At 48.8% G+C, this 23,127-nt stretch overlaps 1 protein-coding gene across 2 annotated transcripts in view; it reads right to left on the reverse strand.

Annotated features, from left to right (window-relative positions):
- Positions 1–22,846, reverse strand: part of LOC132805595 (aryl hydrocarbon receptor nuclear translocator-like) — a 46,424-nt gene extending 23,578 nt beyond the window's left edge. For both annotated transcript variants that reach the window (XM_060820729.1, XM_060820728.1), the window contains exons 1-7: positions 22,770–22,846; positions 11,373–11,490; positions 10,102–10,152; positions 9,648–9,692; positions 8,176–8,389; positions 6,685–6,898; positions 4,992–5,094 (exon numbers count right to left, since the gene is read on the reverse strand). In XM_060820729.1, the coding sequence (XP_060676712.1) occupies positions 4,992–5,094; positions 6,685–6,898; positions 8,176–8,389; positions 9,648–9,692; positions 10,102–10,152; positions 11,373–11,488 (743 nt within the window). In that variant the 5' untranslated portion in view covers positions 11,489–11,490; positions 22,770–22,846. The remainder of the gene's footprint in view (positions 1–4,991; positions 5,095–6,684; positions 6,899–8,175; positions 8,390–9,647; positions 9,693–10,101; positions 10,153–11,372; positions 11,491–22,769) is intronic.
- Between the last annotated feature and the right edge of the window lie 281 nt (positions 22,847–23,127).

Here is a 23,127-nt window from a genome sequence, read left to right on the forward strand (position 1 = left end):
CTTGTGAAGATACATTATATTCAGAAAGATAAATATTACTTCAGAATATCATTTCGTGGACATATATCCAAACCTTGGACTTGCATGGAAATAAAAATCCAAAATCGTTCAAAGTTTGTATGTCATAAGCCCACTAGAAAATGTTATCAAAACTCAGCAGTCTTGAAAAAAGGTTCTGAAATCTACATGTATTTCCACAGAAGGGAATTCAGCTAACCACAACTGATCCATAAAGTCACTCCACAGAAGGGAATACAGCTAGTTATAACTGATCCATAAAGCCACTCCCACAGAAGGGAATACAGCTAGTTATAACTGACCCATAAAGTCACTCCACAGAAGGGAATACAGCTAACCATAACTGACCCATAAAGTCACCCCACAGAAGGGAATACAGCGAGTTATAACTGATCCATAAAGCCACCCCACAGAAGGGAATACAGCGAGTTATAACTGATCCATAAAGCCACTCCACAGAAGGGAATTCAGCGAGTTATAACTGACCCATAAAGCCACTCCCACAGAAGGGAATACAGCTAGTTATAACTGACCCATAAAGTCACTCCCACAGAAGGGAATACAGCTAGTTATAACTGATCCATAAAGCCACTCCCACAGAAGGGAATACAGCTAGTTATAACTGACCCATAAAGTCACTCCACAGAAGGGAATACAGCTAACCATAACTGACCCATAAAGTCACCCCACAGAAGGGAATACAGCGTGTTATAACTGACCCATAAAGTCACCCCACAGAAGGGAATACAGCGAGTTATAACTGATCCATAAAGCCACTCCACAGAAGGGAATACAGCTAGTTATAACTGACCCATAAAGTCACTCCCACAGAAGGGAATACAGCTAGTTATAACTGACCCATAAAGTCACTCCACAGAAGGGAATACAGCTAGTTATAACTGATCCATAAAGTCACCCCACAGAAGGGAATACAGCTAGTTATAACTGACCCATAAAGTCACTCCACAGAAGGGAATACAGCTAACCATAACTGACCCATAAAGTCACCCCACAGAAGGGAATACAGCGTGTTATAACTGACCCATAAAGTCACTCCACAGAAGGGAATACAGCTAGTTATAACTGACCCATAAAGTCACTCCACAGAAGGGAATACAGCTAACCATAACTGACCCATAAAGTCACTCCACAGAAGGGAATACAGCGAGTTATAACTGATCCATAAAGCCACTCCACAGAAGGGAATACAGCTAGTTATAACTGACCCATAAAGTCACTCCACAGAAGGGAATACAGCTAACCATAACTGACCCATAAAGCCACTCCACAATAGGGAATTCAGCTAGTTATAACTGACCCATAAAGTCACTCCACAGAAGGGAATACAGCTAACCACAACTGACCCATAAAGCCACTCCCACAGAAGGGAATACAGCTAGTTATAACTGATCCATAAAGCCACTCCCACAGAAGGGAATACAGCTAGTTATAACTGACCCATAAAGCCACTCCACAGAAGGGAATTCAGCAAGTTATAACTGACCCATAAAGCCACTCCCACAGAAGGGAATACAGCTAGTTATAACTGACCCATAAAGCCACTCCCACAGAAGGGAATACAGCTAGTTATAACTGACCCATAAAGTCACCCCACAGAAGGGAATACAGCTAGTTATAACTGATCCATAAAGCCACTCCACAGAAGGGAATACAGCGAGTTATAACTGACCCATAAAGCCACTCCACAGAAGGGAATACAGCTAGTTATAACTGACCCATAAAGCCACTCCCACAGAAGGGAATACAGCTAGTTATAACTGACCCATAAAGCCACTCCACAGAAGGGAATTCAGCAAGTTATAACTGACCCATAAAGTCACTCCACAGAAGGGAATACAGCTAACCACAACTGACCCATAAAGCCACTCCCACAGAAGGGAATACAGCTAGTTATAACTGATCCATAAAGCCACTCCCACAGAAGGGAATACAGCTAGTTATAACTGACCCATAAAGCCACTCCACAGAAGGGAATACAGCTAGTTATAACTGATCCATAAAGCCACTCCACAGAAGGGAATACAGCGAGTTATAACTGACCCATAAAGCCACTCCACAGAAGGGAATACAGCTAGTTATAACTGACCCATAAAGCCACTCCCACAGAAGGGAATACAGCTAGTTATAACTGACCCATAAAGCCACTCCACAGAAGGGAATTCAGCAAGTTATAACTGACCCATAAAGTCACTCCACAGAAGGGAATACAGCTAACCACAACTGACCCATAAAGCCACTCCCACAGAAGGGAATACAGCTAGTTATAACTGATCCATAAAGCCACTCCCACAGAAGGGAATACAGCTAGTTATAACTGACCCATAAAGCCACTCCACAGAAGGGAATTCAGCAAGTTATAACTGACCCATAAAGCCACTCCCACAGAAGGGAATACAGCTAGTTATAACTGACCCATAAAGCCACTCCCACAGAAGGGAATACAGCTAGTTATAACTGACCCATAAAGTCACCCCACAGAAGGGAATACAGCTAGTTATAACTGATCCATAAAGCCACTCCACAGAAGGGAATACAGCGAGTTATAACTGACCCATAAAGCCACTCCACAGAAGGGAATACAGCTAGTTATAACTGACCCATAAAGTCACTCCCACAGAAGGGAATACAGCTAGTTATAACTGACCCATAAAGCCACTCCCACAGAAGGGAATTCAGCGAGTTATAACTGATCCATAAAGCCACTCCACAGAAGGGAATACAGCTAGTTATAACTGACCCATAAAGCCACTCCCACAGAAGGGAATACAGCGAGTTATAACTGATCCATAAAGTCACCCCACAGAAGGGAATACAGCGAGTTATAACTGACCCATAAAGCCACTCCCACAGAAGGGAATTCAGCGAGTTATAACTGATCCATAAAGCCACTCCACAGAAGGGAATACAGCTAGTTATAACTGACCCATAAAGCCACTCCCACAGAAGGGAATACAGCGAGTTATAACTGATCCATAAAGTCACCCCACAGAAGGGAATACAGCGAGTTATAACTGACCCATAAAGTCACCCCACAGAAGGGAATACAGCGAGTTATAACTGACCCATAAAGCCACTCCCACAGAAGGGAATACAGCTAGTTATAACTGACCCATAAAGTCACTCCACAGAAGGGAATACAGCGAGTTATAACTGACCCATAAAGTCACTCCACAGAAGGGAATTCAGCTAGTTATAACTGACCCATAAAGCCACTCCCACAGAAGGGAATACAGCGTGTTATAACTGACCCATAAAGTCACCCCACAGAAGGGAATACAGCTAGTTATAACTGACCCAGAAGGCCACCCTATAGCCAACAGCCTGTGCGTAAAGTGACTTTGGCGATGGACAAACATTCGAACAATCAAAGAATAACCTTTTTCCAAAAGTTAACTGCTACCTGGTCACAGTACGTTTAAGATGATATTTAGTTTTGTATATTTTCTCACCCCGAGACACTGATGTCTGTCAGTTTTTTCAAGAGAAGAGTTTCATATATTTATACAGGTTATACCCCTTGCATGTTTACTTCAGTAGGATGCCATTATAATGAACTGCTTCTTTATTTGCAAATTTAAAAAAAACTAACTGACTTGTCTCTGGCACGGGAGTCATACTCCCTTCTTAAATGCAACCCCTGTGACGGTCAGTGGAGGAGTGGAATATATAAGGGAATATGCATACCCGTCGTAACTCAGACATAACATTCGTTATTGACCAGGCCTGATCCCCCCTCAAAATATTTTCACAAACATAGCCCAGACCTTAATATTTTCTTCTTTAAAGGGAAATGTGAAGTGCCTGTTCCCGAAGTGATGTAACTGGTCAAACTGCTCAGAAGTTAAGCAAAACGCAATTTATTTCAGCACCATATTTAAAATACCCAAAGAAAGAGGAACTTAGAATAACTTAATTATTAGAAAACAACTGAATAATAGATACAGTACGTATTAGGAATTAACTGTTCCAATACAGTAACATTCCATCAACACAGCCCATAGACAAATCTATTCTTCTCAGTTTGACTTGGTGCCAGAAGTAGACAGAAACCCCATCCGTAACTGGGAGGAGCAGTGATAGCTGTGACCTCCAGCTCACAACAGTAACGGCTTAAAGCGGAATCTAAAATCCTTTTTAATAATCTCAAGATCCCGGCACCCAGCCAGGCTGCTTCTATTGTTCCAGCTTAAAGAAAATAAACCTCACAAGCTGTTTACTCTCACGGTGTTGGTAGACGGCTCGACCTACAACCTCCCCAATAAAAAAAATGAACAAAGTAACCTCTTAAAGCCACAGCATCATCACATACAGCACCTGCATTTTTTGTCTGCCTAGTCACATCCAGCCCTTCCCAAAGCATTCACACAGATCAAGGAATAAAAAGTGACTGGAAGACTACATAGAGATGTACAGCATGGAAATAGACCCTTCGGTCCAACACATCCATCCCAACCCAATCTAGTCCCACCTGCCAGCACCCGGCCCATATCCCTCCAAACCCTTCCTATTCATATACCCGTCCAAATGCCTCTTAAATGTTGCAATTGTACCAGCCTCCACCACTTCCTCTGGCAGCTCATTCCATACACGTACCACCCTCTGTGTGGAAAAAGTTGCCTCTCAGGTCCCTTTCCCCTCTCACCCTAAACCTATGCCCTTCTAGTTCTGGGCTCCCCCACCCCAGGGAAAAGACCTTGCCTATTTACCCTATCCATGCCCCTCATGATTTTATAAACCTCTATAAGGTCACCCCTCAGCCTCCGACACTCCAGGGAAAACAGCCCCAAGCCTGTTCAGCCTGTAGCTGAAATCCTCCAGCCCTGGCAACATCCTTGTCAATCTTTTCTGAACCCTTTCAAATTTCACAACATCACTTGCAACGGCAAAGCAGTGAAACCACGTTATACATTTAGAAGGGGCACTTAGGGGTCAAATACATCGATGTAAATCACCTCACTCTGCAGATGAAAGACCTCCGCGAACCCATGCACATTCTCATCGAGGACTGCTGTCCTTCTTTCTTCACAGTGCCGGTCTTCAGGTCCAAAATCCGACCTAGTCCAAATAGGAAAAGAAATGGAACTTAACATGATTTGTACCTCATTTCCCCCTCAGGACACAGCTTATCTAAATCTCTGCTACCCCCACCACCAACCCGTATCCAAATTCCAATTAATCCCATTCAACCTTTTCAGATGGCTGTCCCCCACGCCACAATTCTAATCCTCACTTTCAAATCCCTCCATCCCCCACCATGTCCTGCAGTCCTCACTGCCATCTCCTCCAATCACAGCTCAACACACAGAGGGGGGTGGGGGGTCAATGCTGAACCAACACTTGTTCATGGTAACTGACCACCCTGTATAAATCGCAGACTCTCGACAGCGTGAAAAGTAGGCCATTCAACCCATCAAGTCCACATCAACCCTCCGAAGAGCCAGACCCTCTCCCCCACCCTTATCCCTGTAATCCTGCTTTTTTATGGTACAATTTCCCCATGGCCAATCCACCCTAACCTGCACATCCCTGGGCACTATGGGACAATTTAGCATGGCCAATCCACCCTAACCTGCACATCCCTGGGCACTATGGGACAATTTAGCATGGCCAATCCACCCTAACCTGCACATCCCTGGGCACTATGGGACAATTTAGCATGGCCAATCCACCCTAACCTGCACATCCCTGGGCACTATGGGACAATTTAGCATGGCCAATCCACCCTAACCTGCACATCCCTGGGCACTATGGGACAATTTAGCATGGCCAATCCACCCTAACCTGCACATCCCTGGGCACTATGGGACAATTTAGCATGGCCAATCCACCCAAACCTGCACATCCCTGGGCACTACGGGACAATTTAGCATGGCCAATCCACCCTAACCTGCACATCCCTGCGCACTACAGGACAATTTAGCATGGCCAATCCACCCTAACCCGCACATCCCTGGGCACTACGGGACAATTTAGCATGGCCGATCCACCCTAACCTGTACATCCCTGGGCACTACGGGACAATTTAGCATGGCCAATCCACCCTAACCTGCACATCCCTGAGCACTACAGGACAATTTAGCATGGCCAATCCACCCTAACCTGTACATCCCTGGGCACTACGGGACAATTTAGCATGGCCAATCCACCCTAACCTGCACATCCCTGGGCACTACGGGACAATTTAGCATGGCCAATCCACCCTAACCTGCACATCCCTGGGCACTATGGGACAATTTAGCATGGCCAATCCACCCAAACCTGCACATCCCTGGGCACTATGGGACAATTTAGCATGGCCAATCCACCCTAACCTGCACATCCCTGGGCACTATGGGACAATTTAGCATGGCCAATCCACCCTAACCTGCACATCCCTGGGCACTATGGGACAATTTAGCATGGCCAATCCACCCTAACCTGCACATCCCTGGGTACAAGGGGTAATTTAGCCTGGCCTGCGGAAGGACTGTGGAAGGAAACCGGAGCACCCGGAGGAAACCCACGCAGACACGGGGGTTAATGGACAAACTCCGTACAGATAGTCAACCGTACCCAGGTCCGCGGCGCTGAGAGACAACAGTGCTAACCACTTCCGTCGATGCCGACAAACCCCACCCAAATTCAAACCCAAGCAGCCTCCTTTACCTGTCATGGCGTTCTCAGAGGTGGAGAGCTGCTCCCGCAGCTTGTCCACGTCATCTGGATGGACCTGGTCATACAGGGTGCTGCCGAACCACTCGGACTGCGGCTGGTTGAGGACTGGAGTGACAGAGTCAGACACGTAGATTATTTTGCCCGTCTCGCAGGCCACCACAAACAGGAAGCCGTCCGCCGCTTCCAGGATCAAGTGCTTCAGCTCCTTGGGTCACGAGAAACAAAATACCATCAACTTCATCACTGACCTCCGCAGCATCCCTCCCCACCACTGCGTGGGTTCAACTCCCACTCCAGGCGAGACGGAACGAGAGCTGCGCTGCTGCTGTCTGGAAGCTTACCTGGCTCTGGGTGGCGCGCTCACCTCTCAAGTCAACACCTAGCCCCAGAAAACAAGATCAAAGCAGACAACTTGCAGGGTCACCTCCTGGAAGGTTAGCACAGAGGGGAGAAAAGCCGTTGGAACACAGAGCAGTTCGAAGGCTGGAGCGAGGAACTCATCGCCTGACCACCCTCCGTCCCCAAAGCCTGCCCCATCATCGACAAGGCACAAGCCAGGAGTGTAATAGAGCGCGCTTGACTCGCCTGGACGAGTCCAGCTCCAACATTCCATCCAAGACAACGCAACCCGTTTGAAGGGCATCACATCTGCTCACATTTGTGTGCACCATTTCCACGATAAAAGAGACCATCAAAACCACCTTCTCAAGCTGTAATATCTACCAGCTAAAAGGATGAGTGGAACAAACACGTGGGAATATCAAGTCCCCTCCAAGCCACACCAACCCGACTGGGAAATATATTTGGCTGTCCCGTTACTGGATCACCCATCCTAGTCAGCAAGGCTCGCATTGCATAGAATACCTGCAGTCCATTCAACCCATTGAGTCCACACTGGCCAAGTGCTGGAAAATGGGTCTAGTTTAGGTTCAGGTATTCTGGTCAGCATGGACGAGTTGGGCTGAAGACCCTCCGAAAAGCATCCCATCCAAACAGCTCTATCCTATCCTGGTGCACCCAAATTTTCTCTGGCTAGCCCACCTCGCCTGCACATCCCTGGATATGAATGGGCCATTTAGGACGGCCAATCCACTCTGAACTGCACATCTGTGGACTGTGGGAGGAACCCCACAAAGGCACAGGCGAGAGAATTTGCAGAAAGTGGCCGGTGGGTGAAACTAAACCCAGGCCCCTGGCACTGTGAGGCACGACTGAGCCACCATGCCACCCCAAGAAAGATGGCATCGCAGCCTTCTGTTCAACTGAAGTTAATACTCCCCATGAGCCCAGTGTCAAATTCCAAGCCAGCTGATTGATGTGGCGAGTTTATGGAGTTGCTCAGTCTCTCAGCTCTCATCCAAAAATCCCAAGACCCTGCTATTGATCACCTTCACACACATCGCCAGTTTCACGTCAATCATTGCAACAACAACAACAACAACAACAACAACGGTACGTTTCGCCAGCCCCGAGCCCCCTCACCTGGTCGGTCAGAAAGGATGGCTTGTACGTTCCGTCAGCCGAAGTGTTTCCCGTGCCCCGCAGGGACTTCATGTGAGACACGGCCATGCGCAGGATGGTCAGCTTGTCTGGCTTGCGGGCCAGGGCGCTGCAGGTCGGCACCATGTCTGACAGCTCCGTGATGTACGCCGTCATCTTGTTCCGGCGACGCCGCTCGATCTCGCTGTGGTTCTCTCTGGGGCGGTGGGAAGAACAATGAGCTTCCGCCATAGACAAAAGGAACAGCATGTGCCCACATGGGAAGGCAGACGACCCCATGCTTCCTCGTTGCCTTGGGACACCTCAAAGTGCCGCAGGGCCAAAGAGACTTGGTGACTGCTACTACTGAGACAAAACTGTTTGCGCACAGCGCAATCCCAAGCACATCCACAGTCCCTTCAGCGCCGCTGCCTGAAGGATCCTCACTGAACCCCAGGCAGTGAGGTGAACTTTCCCCGGTCTGGATTTTAACCCTAACGTACAGTAGCCCCAAGCAACATCTAAAGAGCCATTTCCTTTCCATTTGGTTTCCCCACAGCCACTGACTGGGAATGAGGGACACCGTGCAGCCGAGTTCCAGCACCGTGGAGTCCAATGCAGCTAAAATGGAGTTCAACGCAGCTAAGTGTGAGGTCATTCACTTTGGCAAGAATAACAGGAAGGCAGAGTACTGGGTCAATGGAAGGATTCTTGGTAGTGTGAATGTGCAGAGGGATCTTGGAGTCCATGCACATAGATCCCTGAAAGTTGCCACCCAGGTTGATAGTGCTGTTAAGAAGGCATACGGTGTGTTAGGTTTCATTGGGAGAGGGATTGAGTTCCAGAGCCGCAATATCGTGCTGCAACAATACGCTGGTGCAGCCACATTTGGAATATTGTGTACAGTTCTGGTCACCCCATTACAGGAAGGATGTGGAAGCATTGGAAAAGGTGCAGAGGAGATTTACTAGGATGTTGCCTGGTCTGGAGAGAAGCTCTTATGAGGAAAGGCTGAGAGACTTGGGTCTGTTCTCATGGGAAAGAAGAAGGCTAAGAGGAAATTTGATAGAGACATAGAAGATGGTCAGTGGACTAGATAGGGTGGACAGTGAAAGTCTTTTTCCTAGGATGGTGACATCAGCTTGTACAAAGAGGCGTAAAGACAAACTGAGGGGTGATCGATTTAAGGCAGATGTCAGAGGCAGGTTCTTCACTCAGAGAGTGGTAAGGGTGTGGAACGCCCAATGTAGGTAACTCAGCCACATTGAGGAGATTTAAACAATCCTTGGATAAGCAAACAGATGATGATGGGATAGTGTAGGGGGATGAGCTCAGAATAGTTCACAGGTCAGCACAACATCGAGGGCCGAAGGGCCTGTTCTGCGCTGGATTGTTCGATGTTCTGGGTTCTACGCCCTCTCTCTCAACACCGCAAGGAATACTTAGAACCAACTGCATGTTTAGAATATTGTTACCTGGCAAATCTCTCTTTGTCATTGGGCCCTTGCTCTTCATCACACCTAGACAGAAAAGATTAAGGGTTAATGCTTCACACACCCACTGTGGTGGAGATTCACACAACGCAGTACTATGGAAGTCAGTCCCCCCGACCAACCAATCCAATCCGCAACCCAATAGTTTCCCTTAACGCATTAGGGACATTTGAACAGTGTACTTCACCCCCAACATTAGGTACGTGTAAATTATTTTACCAATGGGAACCTGGAAGAGCGGGGCTAACGCACAGAATAGGGTGGTGTGGCGAGGGACAGAACCGGCATAATATGAGGGGGATAATGGGAAAGGAAAGGTATGACGGGGATGGTACTGGGGAAGGTGGAACAGCAGAGGATGGGGATGGGGATAAATCTCACCACGCTTGACCGCAGCTCCTCAATGGCTAAAATGAGAAAACAGAGCCACACAAACCTCGGGAACTTGCTGCTGCCCTCCCCGTCATCATCGTCCTCAAAGTCAAGTCTAGAAAGAGGCGAAGCACAAACAATTGTTAAAAGGAAGATTGCACCCACCACGCCAATGCACTGAACAATCGGCTCTGCAAAGGGGATCATGATGTACAACACAAGAACCCCTTGCTAGCATCAACAGGGAAGCTGGAGAGAACAGAGGAGGGGAAGACGCGATTCAGACAGACTAAATTTAAAATCTACGGTCTAATGGCTTGTTGAGCAAAGAATTCCACAGGTCAGCCCACCAGACAGGAAAAGCATTTCTACTAACTCTGCCGGGGAGCTAACCTCATTTCCACCTTCCATCTTTCATGGCGCCGGTTACAAACTCATCGAGGAACAACCAACCAATCACAGGTTGCACCCCGACGACCTATCTGAAGTTTGAAAATATCCAACCCATCTCAGATTCCTCAATAAACATCAAAATTAAGGCTTTTTTTCTATAAAATAAGGTGGGCCTTCAATGCAAACTTTTGCTGGAGTACACAATGTTTCCAAAGTCTGGCAACACTCTACAACCATTCTTTCACTGGCGTACACGAGGTAGCCTCAGAACTGTCACTATATATAAAACCCATCCCGAACCCCTCGATTAGATTCCAGTCTGTAACTCCCTCCTGGGTATCTGTTATTCTGTATAAAACCCATCCCGAACCCCTCGATTAGATTCCAGTCTGTAACTCCCTCCTGGGTATCTATTATTCTGTATATAACCCACCCCGAACAGACTGGAATCTAATCGAGGGGTTCGGGGTGGGTTATATACAGAATAACAGATACCCCGGGAGGGAGTTACAGTCTGTAACTCCCTCCCGGGGTATCTGTTATTCTGTATATAACCCACCCCGAACTCCTCGATTAGATTCCGGTCTGTAACTCCCTCCTGGGTATCTGTTATTCTGTATATAACACACCCCGAACCCCTCGATTAGATTCCAGTCTGTAACTCCCTCCCGGGGTATCTGTTATTCTGTATATAACCCACTCCGAACTCCTCGATTAGATTCCAGTCTGTAACTCCCTCCCGGGGTATCTGTTATTCTGTATATAACCCACCCCGAACCCCTCGATTAGATTCCAGTCTGTAACTCCCTCCCGGGGTATCTGTTATTCTGTATATAACCCACCCCGAACCCCTGGATTAGATTCCAGCCTGTAACTTATGCCCAGATGCCTGTATATATGAGCTCCCGCTCCTAATCTAGTGACACATCTAAACATCCTTACCCTGGATGTCTTTTCGGTGCCCGGGATACTATGCCCCCACTGGACTGTGGCTGCGTCCCTGCTCCAGCTCTCCCAGTCACCGGTACGCCCAGCGGTCCTCCGATGTCGGACGCCATTTCTGCAAGAGATCATAATTCCAATAGTTTTAAAATCATTATCCAAAAGGACAGAACTAATCAAAAAAAGATAAAATTGGAGTAAGGTCAATTTTGACAGTATTACACAGGAACTTTCAAACTGATTGGAGAAGCTATTCATGGGTAAGGGGATGGTTCAAAGATGGGGGCCTTTAAAAACGAGGTCAGAGACAGTATGTTCCTGTTAGTGCGAAGGGCAAGGCTGGTAGTTGTAGAGAATGCTGGATAACTGGAGAAATTAAGGCTCTGAGCTGAAAAATGTGTTGCTGGAAAAGCGCAGCAGGTCAGGCAGCATCAAAGGAGCAGGAGAATCGACGTTTCAGGCATAAGCCCTTCTTCAGGAAGCTTATGCCCGAAACGTCGATTCTCCTGCTCCTCGGTTGCTGCCTGACCTGCTGCGCTTTTCCGGCAACACATTTTTCAGCTCTGATCTCCAGCATCGGCAGTTCTCACTTTCTCCAAATTAAGGCTCTGGTCAAGAAAAAGGAGCAGACATATCAAATACAGAAAACTGGGATCAAGTGAATCAAGGAGTGTAGGGCATTAGGAGTACAGAGGAACCCCATTATTCAAGGACATGGGCGGGGAGTATTTTGTCCGGTTAAACGAATGCCGAATAACAGTTTTGCCAGGCATTGGGACCTTCTGATCTTGCCGGATCATCCAAAATTCAGATCATTGAGATTCCTCTGTATACTTAAGGGGGAAATCAGGAGGGCAAAATTGGGACATGAGATAGCTTTGACAAACAGAGTTAAAGAAGAATCCAAAGAGATTCTACAAGTACATTAAGGGCGAAAGAGTAACTCGGGAGAGAATAGGGCCTCTTAAAGATCAATGTGGCCATCTATGTATGGAACCACAGGAGATGGGTGAGCTACGAAACAAATATTTAGGCAGTATTTACCATGGAAAAGGACATGTAAGTAAGCGAGCTTGGGTAAGTAAATAGTAATGGCCTGAAAACAATTCATTACAGAAGAGGCAGAGCTGGATACATTAAAACACAAAAGGTAGATAAATCCCTGGGATCTGATCAGGTATTTCCCAGAACTTTGTAGGAAACTAGACAAGGTGATGACTCGGCCTGCTGCTGAGATATTTGTATAGACAAGGGCGACGGGTGAGGTGCCAGAAGACTGGAGGTCGGGCTAACGAGGCACCGTTATCTAGAAAGATTAAGGAAAAGCCAGGGAACTAAAGACCAGCGAGCCTGACATTCGTGGGAAATAACTTGTATGGGATTTGGAGGGACAGGATTTACAGGCATTTGGAAAGGCAAGGACGAATTAAGGACAACACGGCTTTCTGCGTGGGATATTGTCTCACTAACATTTCCGAAGAGGTGACAAAGATGATGGATGAAGGCAGAGTGGTGGGCATCGCCCGTGAGCTACAACAAAGCGATCCACGCGGTGGGCATCCCCCGTGAGACACAACAAAGTGATCCACGCGGTGGGCATCCCCCGTGAGACACAACAAAGCGATCCACGCGGTGGGCATCCCCCGTGAGACACAACAAAGCGATCCACGCGGTGGGCATCCCCCGTGAGACACAACAAAGCGATCCACGCGGTGGGCATCCCCCGTGAGCTACAACAAAGCGATCCACACGGTGGGCATCCCCCGTGAGCTACAACAAAGTGATCCACACGGTGGGCATCCCCCGTGAGCTACAACAAAGTGATCCACACGGTGGGCATCCCCCGTGAGCTACAACAAAGTGTTCCACACGGTGGGCATCCCCCGTGAGCTACAACAAAGTGATCCACACAGTGGGCATCCCCTGTGAGACACAACAAAGCGATCCACACGGTGGGCATCCCCCGTGAGACACAACAAGGTTCCACATGGTGGCCTGGTTACAAAGGTTCGATCACTGGATGCAAAATTGGCCTCAAGGTTGGAGACAGAAGGTTGTGGGAGACGTTTGCGGTTTCAACTGGAGGCCTGTAACCAACAGTGTGCCAACATGGATCGGGTGCTGGCTTCACTGCATTTGGTAATTCGTGTAAATAATTCAGATAGAAACCTGGGATGCGTGGTTAGAAAGCTTTTAAGGTGACACCAGAGTTGGTGGTACGGTGAGGAAGGTTACCTGAGATTACAAAGGCATCTTGATCAATTGGGTGAATGGGCTGAGGAGCGGGGCAGGTGGGGTTTGATGGAGATAAATGGGAGCTGTTGCATTTTGGGAATACCAATCAGAGCAGGGCCTGTGCTATTAATGGTCGGGCTTTGGGGGGAGGGGGGGCATTGCTGAACAAAGGGACCTCAAGGGGCAGGTGCCTGGTCCCTGTAAAGAGGAGCCACAGGTTAAGACAGGGTGGTGAGGGTGGTAGCTGACACACTAGCCTTTGTTAGACAGAACATTTGAATATAGAGTCAAGACGTTATGTTGCAGTTGTACAGGACACTGGGGAGGTCAAGTATTTTGGAACAGTATGTATAATTCTGGTCACCTTTTAGAAGGAGGATGCCGTTAAACTTGAGAGGGTACAGAAATGTTTTGCAAGGATGTTGCAGGGTTTGAGATGGTTGGGGGGGGGGGGGGGGGAGGTGGAAATGAATAAAGTGGAGATTTATTTTTCTCTGAAGTGCCCTAAGCTGAGGGGAGACCCTATGGAGGTTTATAAAAGCATGAGGGGCATGGATATGGTGAATAGACAAAGCCTTGTTCCAAGGGTAGCGGAGGGTATAGGGTTACGGTGAGAGGGGAAAGATTTAAAAGGGACCCAAGGGATAACTTTTTCCACACAGAGGGTGCTGCGTGTATGGAGCTATCCACCAGAGGAAGTGGAGGCTGGTACAAGAACAATATTTAAAAGGCATCTGGGTGGGTGGGTATATGAATCGGAAGGGTTTAGAGGGATAGGGGCCAAATGGAACTTGGTCGGATCAGAGTTCTGGTCAGTACAGATGATTAGAGTCCCTATAGTGCGGAAACAGGCCCTTCAGCCCAATTAGTCCATCCCGACCCTCCGAAGAGTAACCCACCCAGACCCAATTTCCCCCCCCCCAACTAATGCACCTAACATTACGGGCAATTTAGCGTGGCCAACTCACCTGACCTGCACATCGTGCGACTGTGGGAGGAAAACCGGAGCACCCAGAGGAAGCCTACGTGGACAGAGAGAATGTGCAAACTCCGCACAGACAGTTACCCGAGGCGGGAATTGAACCTGGGACCCTGGTGCTGGGAGGCAGCAGTGCTAACCACTGAGCCACCCCGAAGGATCGGGTTCCATACTCTATGCCTGACTCTAAACAGTGGGCAGGAGCAGAGAATCCTTCAGCAAGCCTGCCTCTCGCTCAAACTGATCTGGGTATCATCAACAGACTCCCTTTCCCGATGTACACTCCCAGGCAGGTATTAACAAAAAGATGGGGTCAATCAAGGGATAAAGAAATATTCTGGGAAGCGTTTTCTGAGCCCATTCCAGACAACCAAAACCAATGTAGGAGACAGTCGGGATTAAGCATTCTCTATAAAGATTAAGATTCTATATGCTCTCCCTTCCTTGATCAAGAAAGCAAGTTAGTGCATGGGTACAGCATGTAATCAGGAAAGCTAATGGAATGGAGACCTGGATTTCAAGGGGGGTTAGGGTATAGAAAGGAAAAAGTTCTTATACAACTGTACAAGGGGCTGGCGAGACCACAATTGGACTAGTTTTAAAAAGTATTTCATTGGAGGCAGCTGAGGATGACTAGAATAGTGACTGCTATCCCAGCAGGGGCAGTGTAACAAAGGAACACTGGCCTGGGCATTAGGCCCAGGGCAATGGGCTTCTCAAAAGAAATGTTTTTATTCATTGGAGGGACTTGAGCGTCACTGGCTGGCCAACATCGATAGCCCATCCCCAGTTGCCCCTTGAGAAGGTGGTGCTGAGCTGCCATCTTGAATCGCTGCAGTCCACGAGGTGAGTTGACCAAGGGAACAGCGGTAGAGTTCCACATCAGGGCAATGAGTGACTCAGAGGGGAGCCTGGTGTGTTCCCAAGTACCTGCTGCCCTCGTCCTTTTAGATGGAAGTGGTCGTGGGTTTGGAAGGTGCTGCCTGAGGATCTTTGGTGAGTTTCTGCAGTGCATCTTGTAGATGGTACACACTGCTGCGACTGAACACCGTGGTGGAGGGATTGAAGGTTTGTAGATGTGGTGCCAATTAAGCCAGTTGCTTTGACCTGGATGGCGTCAAGCGTCTCGGTGCTGTTGGAGCAAGTGGGAGGTATTCCATCACACTCCTGACTTGTGGCTAGATGTTGGGGTGTCAGGAGGTGGGTTACTCGCTACAGTATCTCTAGTCTCTGACCTGCTCTTGCAGCCACTGTGTTTATGTGCTGAGTCCAGCTGAGTTTCTGGTTAATGGTAAGCCCATAGATGTTGGCAATGGGGGAATTCAGTGATGGTAATACCACTGAACGTTAAGGGGTGGTGGTTAGAGTGCCTCTTCTTGGTAATGGCCATTGTCTGGCACTTTGTCTGGTGCTAATGTTACTTGCCACTTGTCGGGCCCAAGGCTGGATACTGTCCAGACCTTGTTGCAGTTGAGCACGGACTGCTTCAGTACCTGAGGAGTTGTGAACGGTGCTGAATACTGTGCAAACATCAGTGAACATCCCCACATCTGACCTTGTGACAGAGGGAAGGTCATTGATGAAGCAGCTGGAGATTGGTGGGCCGAGGACACTACCCCGAGGGTCTCCTGGACCTGAAAAGACTGACCCTCCACAACCATCTGTGCCAGGGATGACTGACCAGCAGCGTTTACCCCCTGCTACCCATCAATTCCAGTTTTGCCAGGGCTCCTTGATGCCACACTCAGTCAAATGCAGCCTTGACGTCAAGGGCTGTCACTCTCCCCTCCCCTCCCCTCTGGAATTCAGCCCTTTTGCCCATGTTTGATCCAAGGCTGTAATGAAGGGCTGGGAAATTGAACAGTTTCTTTATTCTTCTGCCTTTATATTCGATGTTTTAGTTTATTTTTACGTTCTAAGATGGGGCTGAAGAGTGGCGACACTATTACAACACTTCCCACGGTATTTTCTCACAAAATACACGTGACAATAAATCAAATCACTTGTGTGTTTCCGGACTCTCGTTTCTCCAAATTAACTGTCACCAGGGCAGTTACAGTCGCTGTCCACTCGACAGCGCGGCAGTGCAGTCGGTTGGAACTCTCTATCGCCCTCCTTGAGATAGAAACCAAAGCACTGACCACAGGGAACACGTCGGGCAACTTATACAACGATGCGGCTCAAGATGCCACCATTCTGCTTCCCCGTCCTGTGCCCTTCCTCACCCAACACCCCTTCCCCGCCCCGTTGCTTCCCCCCCCCCCAGTATTTCTCAGGTGCTCCATTTTCAAAGTCCCTACTGAAATGGGTCCCGCCCCCCCCGAAGATTGCAACATCAGAGAATAAATGTTCCTCGTCCCTGTTCAGCCAATTCTCTTCGATCTCCGTCTCTCTAGTGAATGTGCTCTCTTGCCCATACAGGAGGTTGACTCTCGACCCCATTTACTGACAATGGCATTGGGAATTTTGTATATGATTATTACTCATGGCAGTTAGTCATAAGCCTGAATGACTCAGGATAATTAAGCAGCGACTAGGAACACTAGTCCAAAAATAAAAAGTTATGAAATAATCTTTGCTGTTCTGAAACCGGCTGTGGCCGGTACAGGGAAGAGCAGCTACGTGACCCAGCCCTTACCCTGGTGATTAATTACAGGGCGCTGTTAAGTCACAATGCTGACTGAAGCTCTGGGAGTCAGAGGTCAGACCAGGGAAGGAGGGCAGGTTTCTTTCTCCTTAGTGAACCAGGTGGGGTTTCCAAACTATGACTAGTAGTTACTTCTGATTTTATTCATTAGGAACAGGAGGGGGTGGCCATTCAGTTCCTGGAGTCTAGTCTACCATGCAATGACATCTGTGAAATTTAAATTCCACCAGGACGTCTAGTGGGTTTTGAAGCCACACTCCCATAGCATTAGGGTGGGTGGGTTCGGGATTACCTGTCCACTACATTCCCACTGTGTCACCACCTCAAGGATGAAACCAGAGGTAGGAAGGCTAGTCAGTTAGGACAGACTGACCTGACACGCGACCTATCAGTGACAGAGCTGCACGGCACCAAATCAAACTCTGGTGGTCCAACACGCCCGTGCCGAACAGATATCCTAAATTAATCTAGTCCTATTTTTCAACCAGATCCCTCCAAACCCTTCCTATCCATGTCCCCATCCAGATGCCTTTTAAATGCTGCCATTGTACCAGCCCCCACCACTTCCTCTGGCAGCTCATTCAACACACCCTCTGTGTGAAAAAGTTGCCCCTCAGGTCCCTTTCCCCTCTCACCCTAAACCCAAGCCCCTCTAATTTTCTCCAGGGTAGGGGAGTCCAAAAGACTGAGACTTCAAGGTTTGTGCGAAGATTTGTAGCTCGGGTGCTCGTTGTTGTGGTTCTGTTCGCCGAAAACGGATACCCGCGCAACTTTATCAACAGATGCCTAAGAGACCGACCACGGAACGAGGACATGCCACAACCAAAAGGACTAGCCACACTACCATACATCAGGAGCGTTTCAGAACTGACAGCCAGACTACTGCGACCCTTAGGACTCATAACGGCACACAAACCGACAGCCACGCTCAGACAACAACTCACTAGAACAAAGGACCCGATACCCAACATGAGCAAAACTAATGTAATGTAGTTTACAAAATCCCATGCAAGGACTGCACAAAACACTATATAGGACAAACAGGAAGACAGCTAACAACCCACATCCATGAACATCAACTAGCCACGAAACGACACGACCAGCTATCCCTAGTAGCCACACACGCAGACAACAAGCAACATGAATTCGACTGGGAAAACACTACTATCATAGGGCAAGCCAGACAGAGAACAGCCAGGGAATTCCTAGAGGCATGGCATTCATCCACAAACTCCATCAACAAACACATCAACCTGGACCCAATATACCAACCACTACAGCGGACAGCTGAAACTGACACCCGGAAGCGGCAAGGACAGACCACTATAAATACCGGAAGAAACATCAAAGAAGCGCTTCGCAGGAGGGTCCAGAGCACTGAGGATATCTCCTAGCCAGGGGACGAAACGTTTGCAACAAAAACTTCCAGCTCGGTGAACAGAACCACTACAACAGACTGAGACTATTCACCCAATCCATGACCTTGGTGATGTTATAAAACCTCCAATAAAAAAAAGCCACCCCTCAGCCCGGGGGGGGGGGGGCGGGGGGAGAAGGACAGGACCAACCCAAGCAGCAGAAGACGGCCATTCAGCCCACTGAGTCTGCCCAATGAGATCATGGCTGATCTGATCATCAATTCCATTTTCCTGTCTTTTCCTTCCATCACCCTTCACGATTAAGAATATCTATCTCCATCTTGAAAAATATGTAACAGCTCTGTCTCTGTCACTAGAATGCATTCCATAAATCCAATTCCCAGGGAGAAAGAAATTGCTGTTGACCTCTGGCTCAACTGGGAGAGATTCTTCATAGTACTGTGCTCCAACTCCTTCATCTTAAATTCTCCTGACCTCCAAAGTCCACACATAGACATGGCTTCTGGAACCAGTCAGCCACGTGTTCACATGGTATGCACAAACCCTCCACATCTGTGCAGCTTAGGGAACACTGCTCTCCAGTGACTAGTGCTAAGCCCATCACTCCTTATATTAAACCAGGCAGAGGTGGGTACTGTGGGTTAGAGCGGGTGCTGGAAAGGCACAGCAGGTCAGGCTGCATCCGAGGAGCAGGGGGGAAAAAAGACAAATCAACATTTCGGGCAAAAGCCCTTCATCAGAACGGCGGATGCGGCCTGATCGACGGTGCTTTTCCAGCGTCACTTTAATCTCGACTCCTTGTAAACAAGTCAACCTGCATTTCAGCCTGGGCTGCCAAGTTTACTGATGATACAAGACTCAAAAGGCAATGGACAACAAACAGCGACAGACTCTCAGGGCAATACAGGCAGAATGAGCACAGGCAAGCTCATCTAAACAGTGCGGCTTTGAAAGGAGAATGCAGGGGTCGGAGCATGCTGTAGAGACAGAAGATGGACATGCACAAATCTTTGAACCTGGGTCATTGGGCCCAGACATTTAGGATGCCAATGCCCAACAATGACCCTGGAGGTAGATTTATCAGAACAGAGCCAGGGTTAAGAGACTTTGGTTCAAGTGGAATCTGGTAAAGATTAAGGGGAAAATGGAGTTAAGGCATTCATAGTCATGAGGGCGTTCGGACTGAGGGGAAGGAGGGGGAAGAAATTGCTCCCTCCAGCAGCAAGGTCAGTCACTAGATGTACACAAACTCATCACAAGGAGGGGGCGAGGGGCAAAAGGTGCAATTGATTTTGACACAGTGAGCAATCAGGTAGGAAATGAAATGTTTACCTCCGCAGCAAAGGTCATGGAATATAAAGGTAGGCAGACTGTGCTGAAACTACACAAGACACGAGTCAGGCGATCACTACAATACTGTGAACAACTGTGGGCCCCTTATCCAGATAGACTGGCAGCAGAGATAGTCCAGAACAGATTTGTTAGCCACGTATGGACGGAACATCTTATCCAGAGACATGGAGTAGGTAGGGCCTGAACTCATTGGAGTTTAGAAGGAAAGCAGATCTCATTGAAACATTGAAGATTCTTTGGGGATTTGACAGAGAAGTTTCCCCACGGTGGGCAAAGGAGGGCCCTAATCCAAGAACAAGGGGTTGCCAATTATATTCCCTACAGTGTGGAAACAGGCCCTTCGGCCCAACCAGTCCCCACCGACCCTCCAAAGAGTAACGCACCCAGACCCATTTCCCGCTGACTAATGCACTTTGGACAATTTATAATGGCCAATTCTCCTGACCTGCACATCTTCGGATCGTGGGAGGAAACCCACACAGACCCAGGGAGAATGTGCAAACTCCACACACAGTCGCTAGAGGCTGGAGCAATTTCCCAGCGACAGGAATCTCAAGGGGAGGCCCAGTGCAGGCCGGAGGCTAGGTGCCAGCGTGGAATGGGTCGAGAGACCTTTTCTTCCTGGACGTCTATTGGAACAACGCTGCACATTTCATTTCTGTTTTCTGAGATGTTGTAATTAAAGACAGTGTACTTAGGTACCGAAGATGACATGGTAAGGTAGCAAATGCTGGGACGGCATTTATTTTGAGAGGATCTGAATATCAAAGCAAGAACATACTTTGGAGGCTTTGGTCAGACCACACGTGTAGTTCCAGAAGCCATATCTCAGGAAGGACATACTGGCCTTGGAACATGTCCAGAGGAGGTTCATGAGAGTAGCCTCAAGAGTGAACACAGCTTAACATTTGAGGACTCTGGGTCTATATTCCATGAGTATAGAAGGTAGAGGGCTATCTAACTCAAACATACAGATTGGCCTGGACAGAGTGGATATTGGGAAGGTATTCCATTGTTAGGGAAGACTAGGAATGGAAGGGCACAGCCTTACAGTGAAGGGAAGACCTTTTAGAATGGAAATAAGGGGAAACTTCAGCTAGAGAGGACTGAAACCATGGATTTAATTGCCACTGCAGGCTGGGGAGGTCAGATCATTGAGTATATTTGAGACCGAGGTAGACATGTTTGTGAGTATTAAGGAGATGAAGAGTTGCAGGGAGAAAGCAGGGGAACAGGGCTGAGAAACTTACTGGCCGTGATTGAATGGCAGGAGACAAAACACTGCAGAACCCAAAATATGACAGGCAGGAGGCTGGAAGAACACAGCAAGCCAGGCAGCATCAGGAGCTGGGGAAGTCCACATCCTGAGGGAGGATTACACCCAAAACATTGACTTCTCCAGCTTCTGATGACTGAATGCTGGAGCAGACACTGGGTCAAAATGACTAACTTATGGTTGCCTATCTGTCTTATGGTTGAGAGTAGATGGGACAACAAAGCAATTCAATTCACAGGCACATGGGCCAAGTCCTGGATTCCCAGATCAGAAAAAGCTGAAGTCTTGACAGCCATGGGGGGGGGGGGGGGGGCACACTGGTTAGCATTGTGGCCTCACGGCACCAGGGATACATGATCGATTCCCGCCTCAGGGCAACTGTGTGTATGGGGTTTACGCATTTTTCCCCAGTGTCTGCATGGGTTTCCTCCCACAATCCAATGTTGTACAGGTTAGGGTGGATTGGCCATGCTAAATTGTTACGTAGTGCCCCAGGGATGTGCAGGTTAGGGTGGGTTGGCCATGCTAAATTGTCCCATAGTGCCCAGGGATGTGCAGGTTAGGGTGGATTGGCTATGCTAAATTGTCCCATTGTGCCCAGGGATGTGCAGGTTAGGGTGGATTGGCTATGCTAAATTGTCCCGTAGTGCCCCAGGGATGTGCAGGTTAGGGTGGATTGGCCATGCTAAATTGTCCCGTAGTGCCCCAGGGATGTGCAGGTTAGGGTGGATTGGCCATGCTAAATTGTCCTGTAGTGCCCCAGGGATGTGCAGGTTAGGGTGGATTGGCCATGCTAAATTGTCCCATAGTGCCCCAGGGATGTGCAGGTTAGGGTGGATTGACCATGCTAAATTGTCCCATAGTGCCCAGGGATGTGCAGGTTAGGGTGGATTGGCCATGCTAAATTGTCCCATAGTGCCCAGGGATGTGCAGGTCAGGGGTAAGTGTAGAGCGACGGGCGTTGGGTTCGGGTGGGCTACTCTTCGGAGAGTCGGTGCGGACCGGTCGGGCTGAATGGCCTGATTCCACGGGTGGAGGATACTAACCACCCATCAGAAATCCCCTCGTGGACATTGACAGAGAGAGAGCGAGCGCGCCGGGGTCAACAGGTCAGACCCTATAGACCCAGCGCCCCCCGCAGGGCGGGAGGAGGCAACTGCAGCGTGACATGTTGACATAGGAAATCCTCATTACATCAGGTGGCCGGGGGGGGGGGGGGCAACCAGAAAACATTGGCAAGTTACGGTAAACGGGATTGGATCTTTAAAAGAAAATAAACCGAAGAGGGGTTGAGGAAAAGGGAGCAAAAAAAAGAGTTAAAAGCGGGAAATATAAAGCAAACGACGCGCAGAAAGTGAACAAATCCCTCAAAAAGAAGGGTTCGACATCGCTCCCCGCAGCGCGAACACGGCGCTGTCCCAGGCCTCGCCCCGGGGGGGGGGGGGTCGGAAAGCCAGCGCGGCCTAGTCGCCCAGCCCGAAGCCTGGGCCTCGATTTTCGGGGCGGCCGGGGGCCCGCCGGACCTCACCTGGGGTGACAAGCGGCGATCACGCGCTTCGCTCTCCCACATCCGAAGCCCGAGGACGACCCCCCCCCAACTTTTTACGTTCCAGCGGCCCCTCGCCCCCCCCCCCCGACAGCGATAAAAGTCGGGAAGGTAATTGTTTTATCTTTTTTAAAAAGCGGTCCCTGAGGAAGCGCCGCGACCCTCCACAAGATGGCGGCTCTCAACCGCTTCTTCCACCCCGCCCCCCTCACGGCGCAACCCAACTCGCGCTCTCTCGCCCCCCCGTATTTTAAAAGAACCCTCGCAACCAAACTTGCTGCCCGCCACACCATATTTGGAGGGGTGGGCGTGGCCGCCGCTGGATGGACGTCCCTCCTAT

Source organism: Hemiscyllium ocellatum, chromosome 50 (assembly GCF_020745735.1).
Source record: "Hemiscyllium ocellatum isolate sHemOce1 chromosome 50, sHemOce1.pat.X.cur, whole genome shotgun sequence".
In the NCBI taxonomy this organism is placed as follows: domain Eukaryota; kingdom Metazoa; phylum Chordata; class Chondrichthyes; order Orectolobiformes; family Hemiscylliidae; genus Hemiscyllium; species Hemiscyllium ocellatum.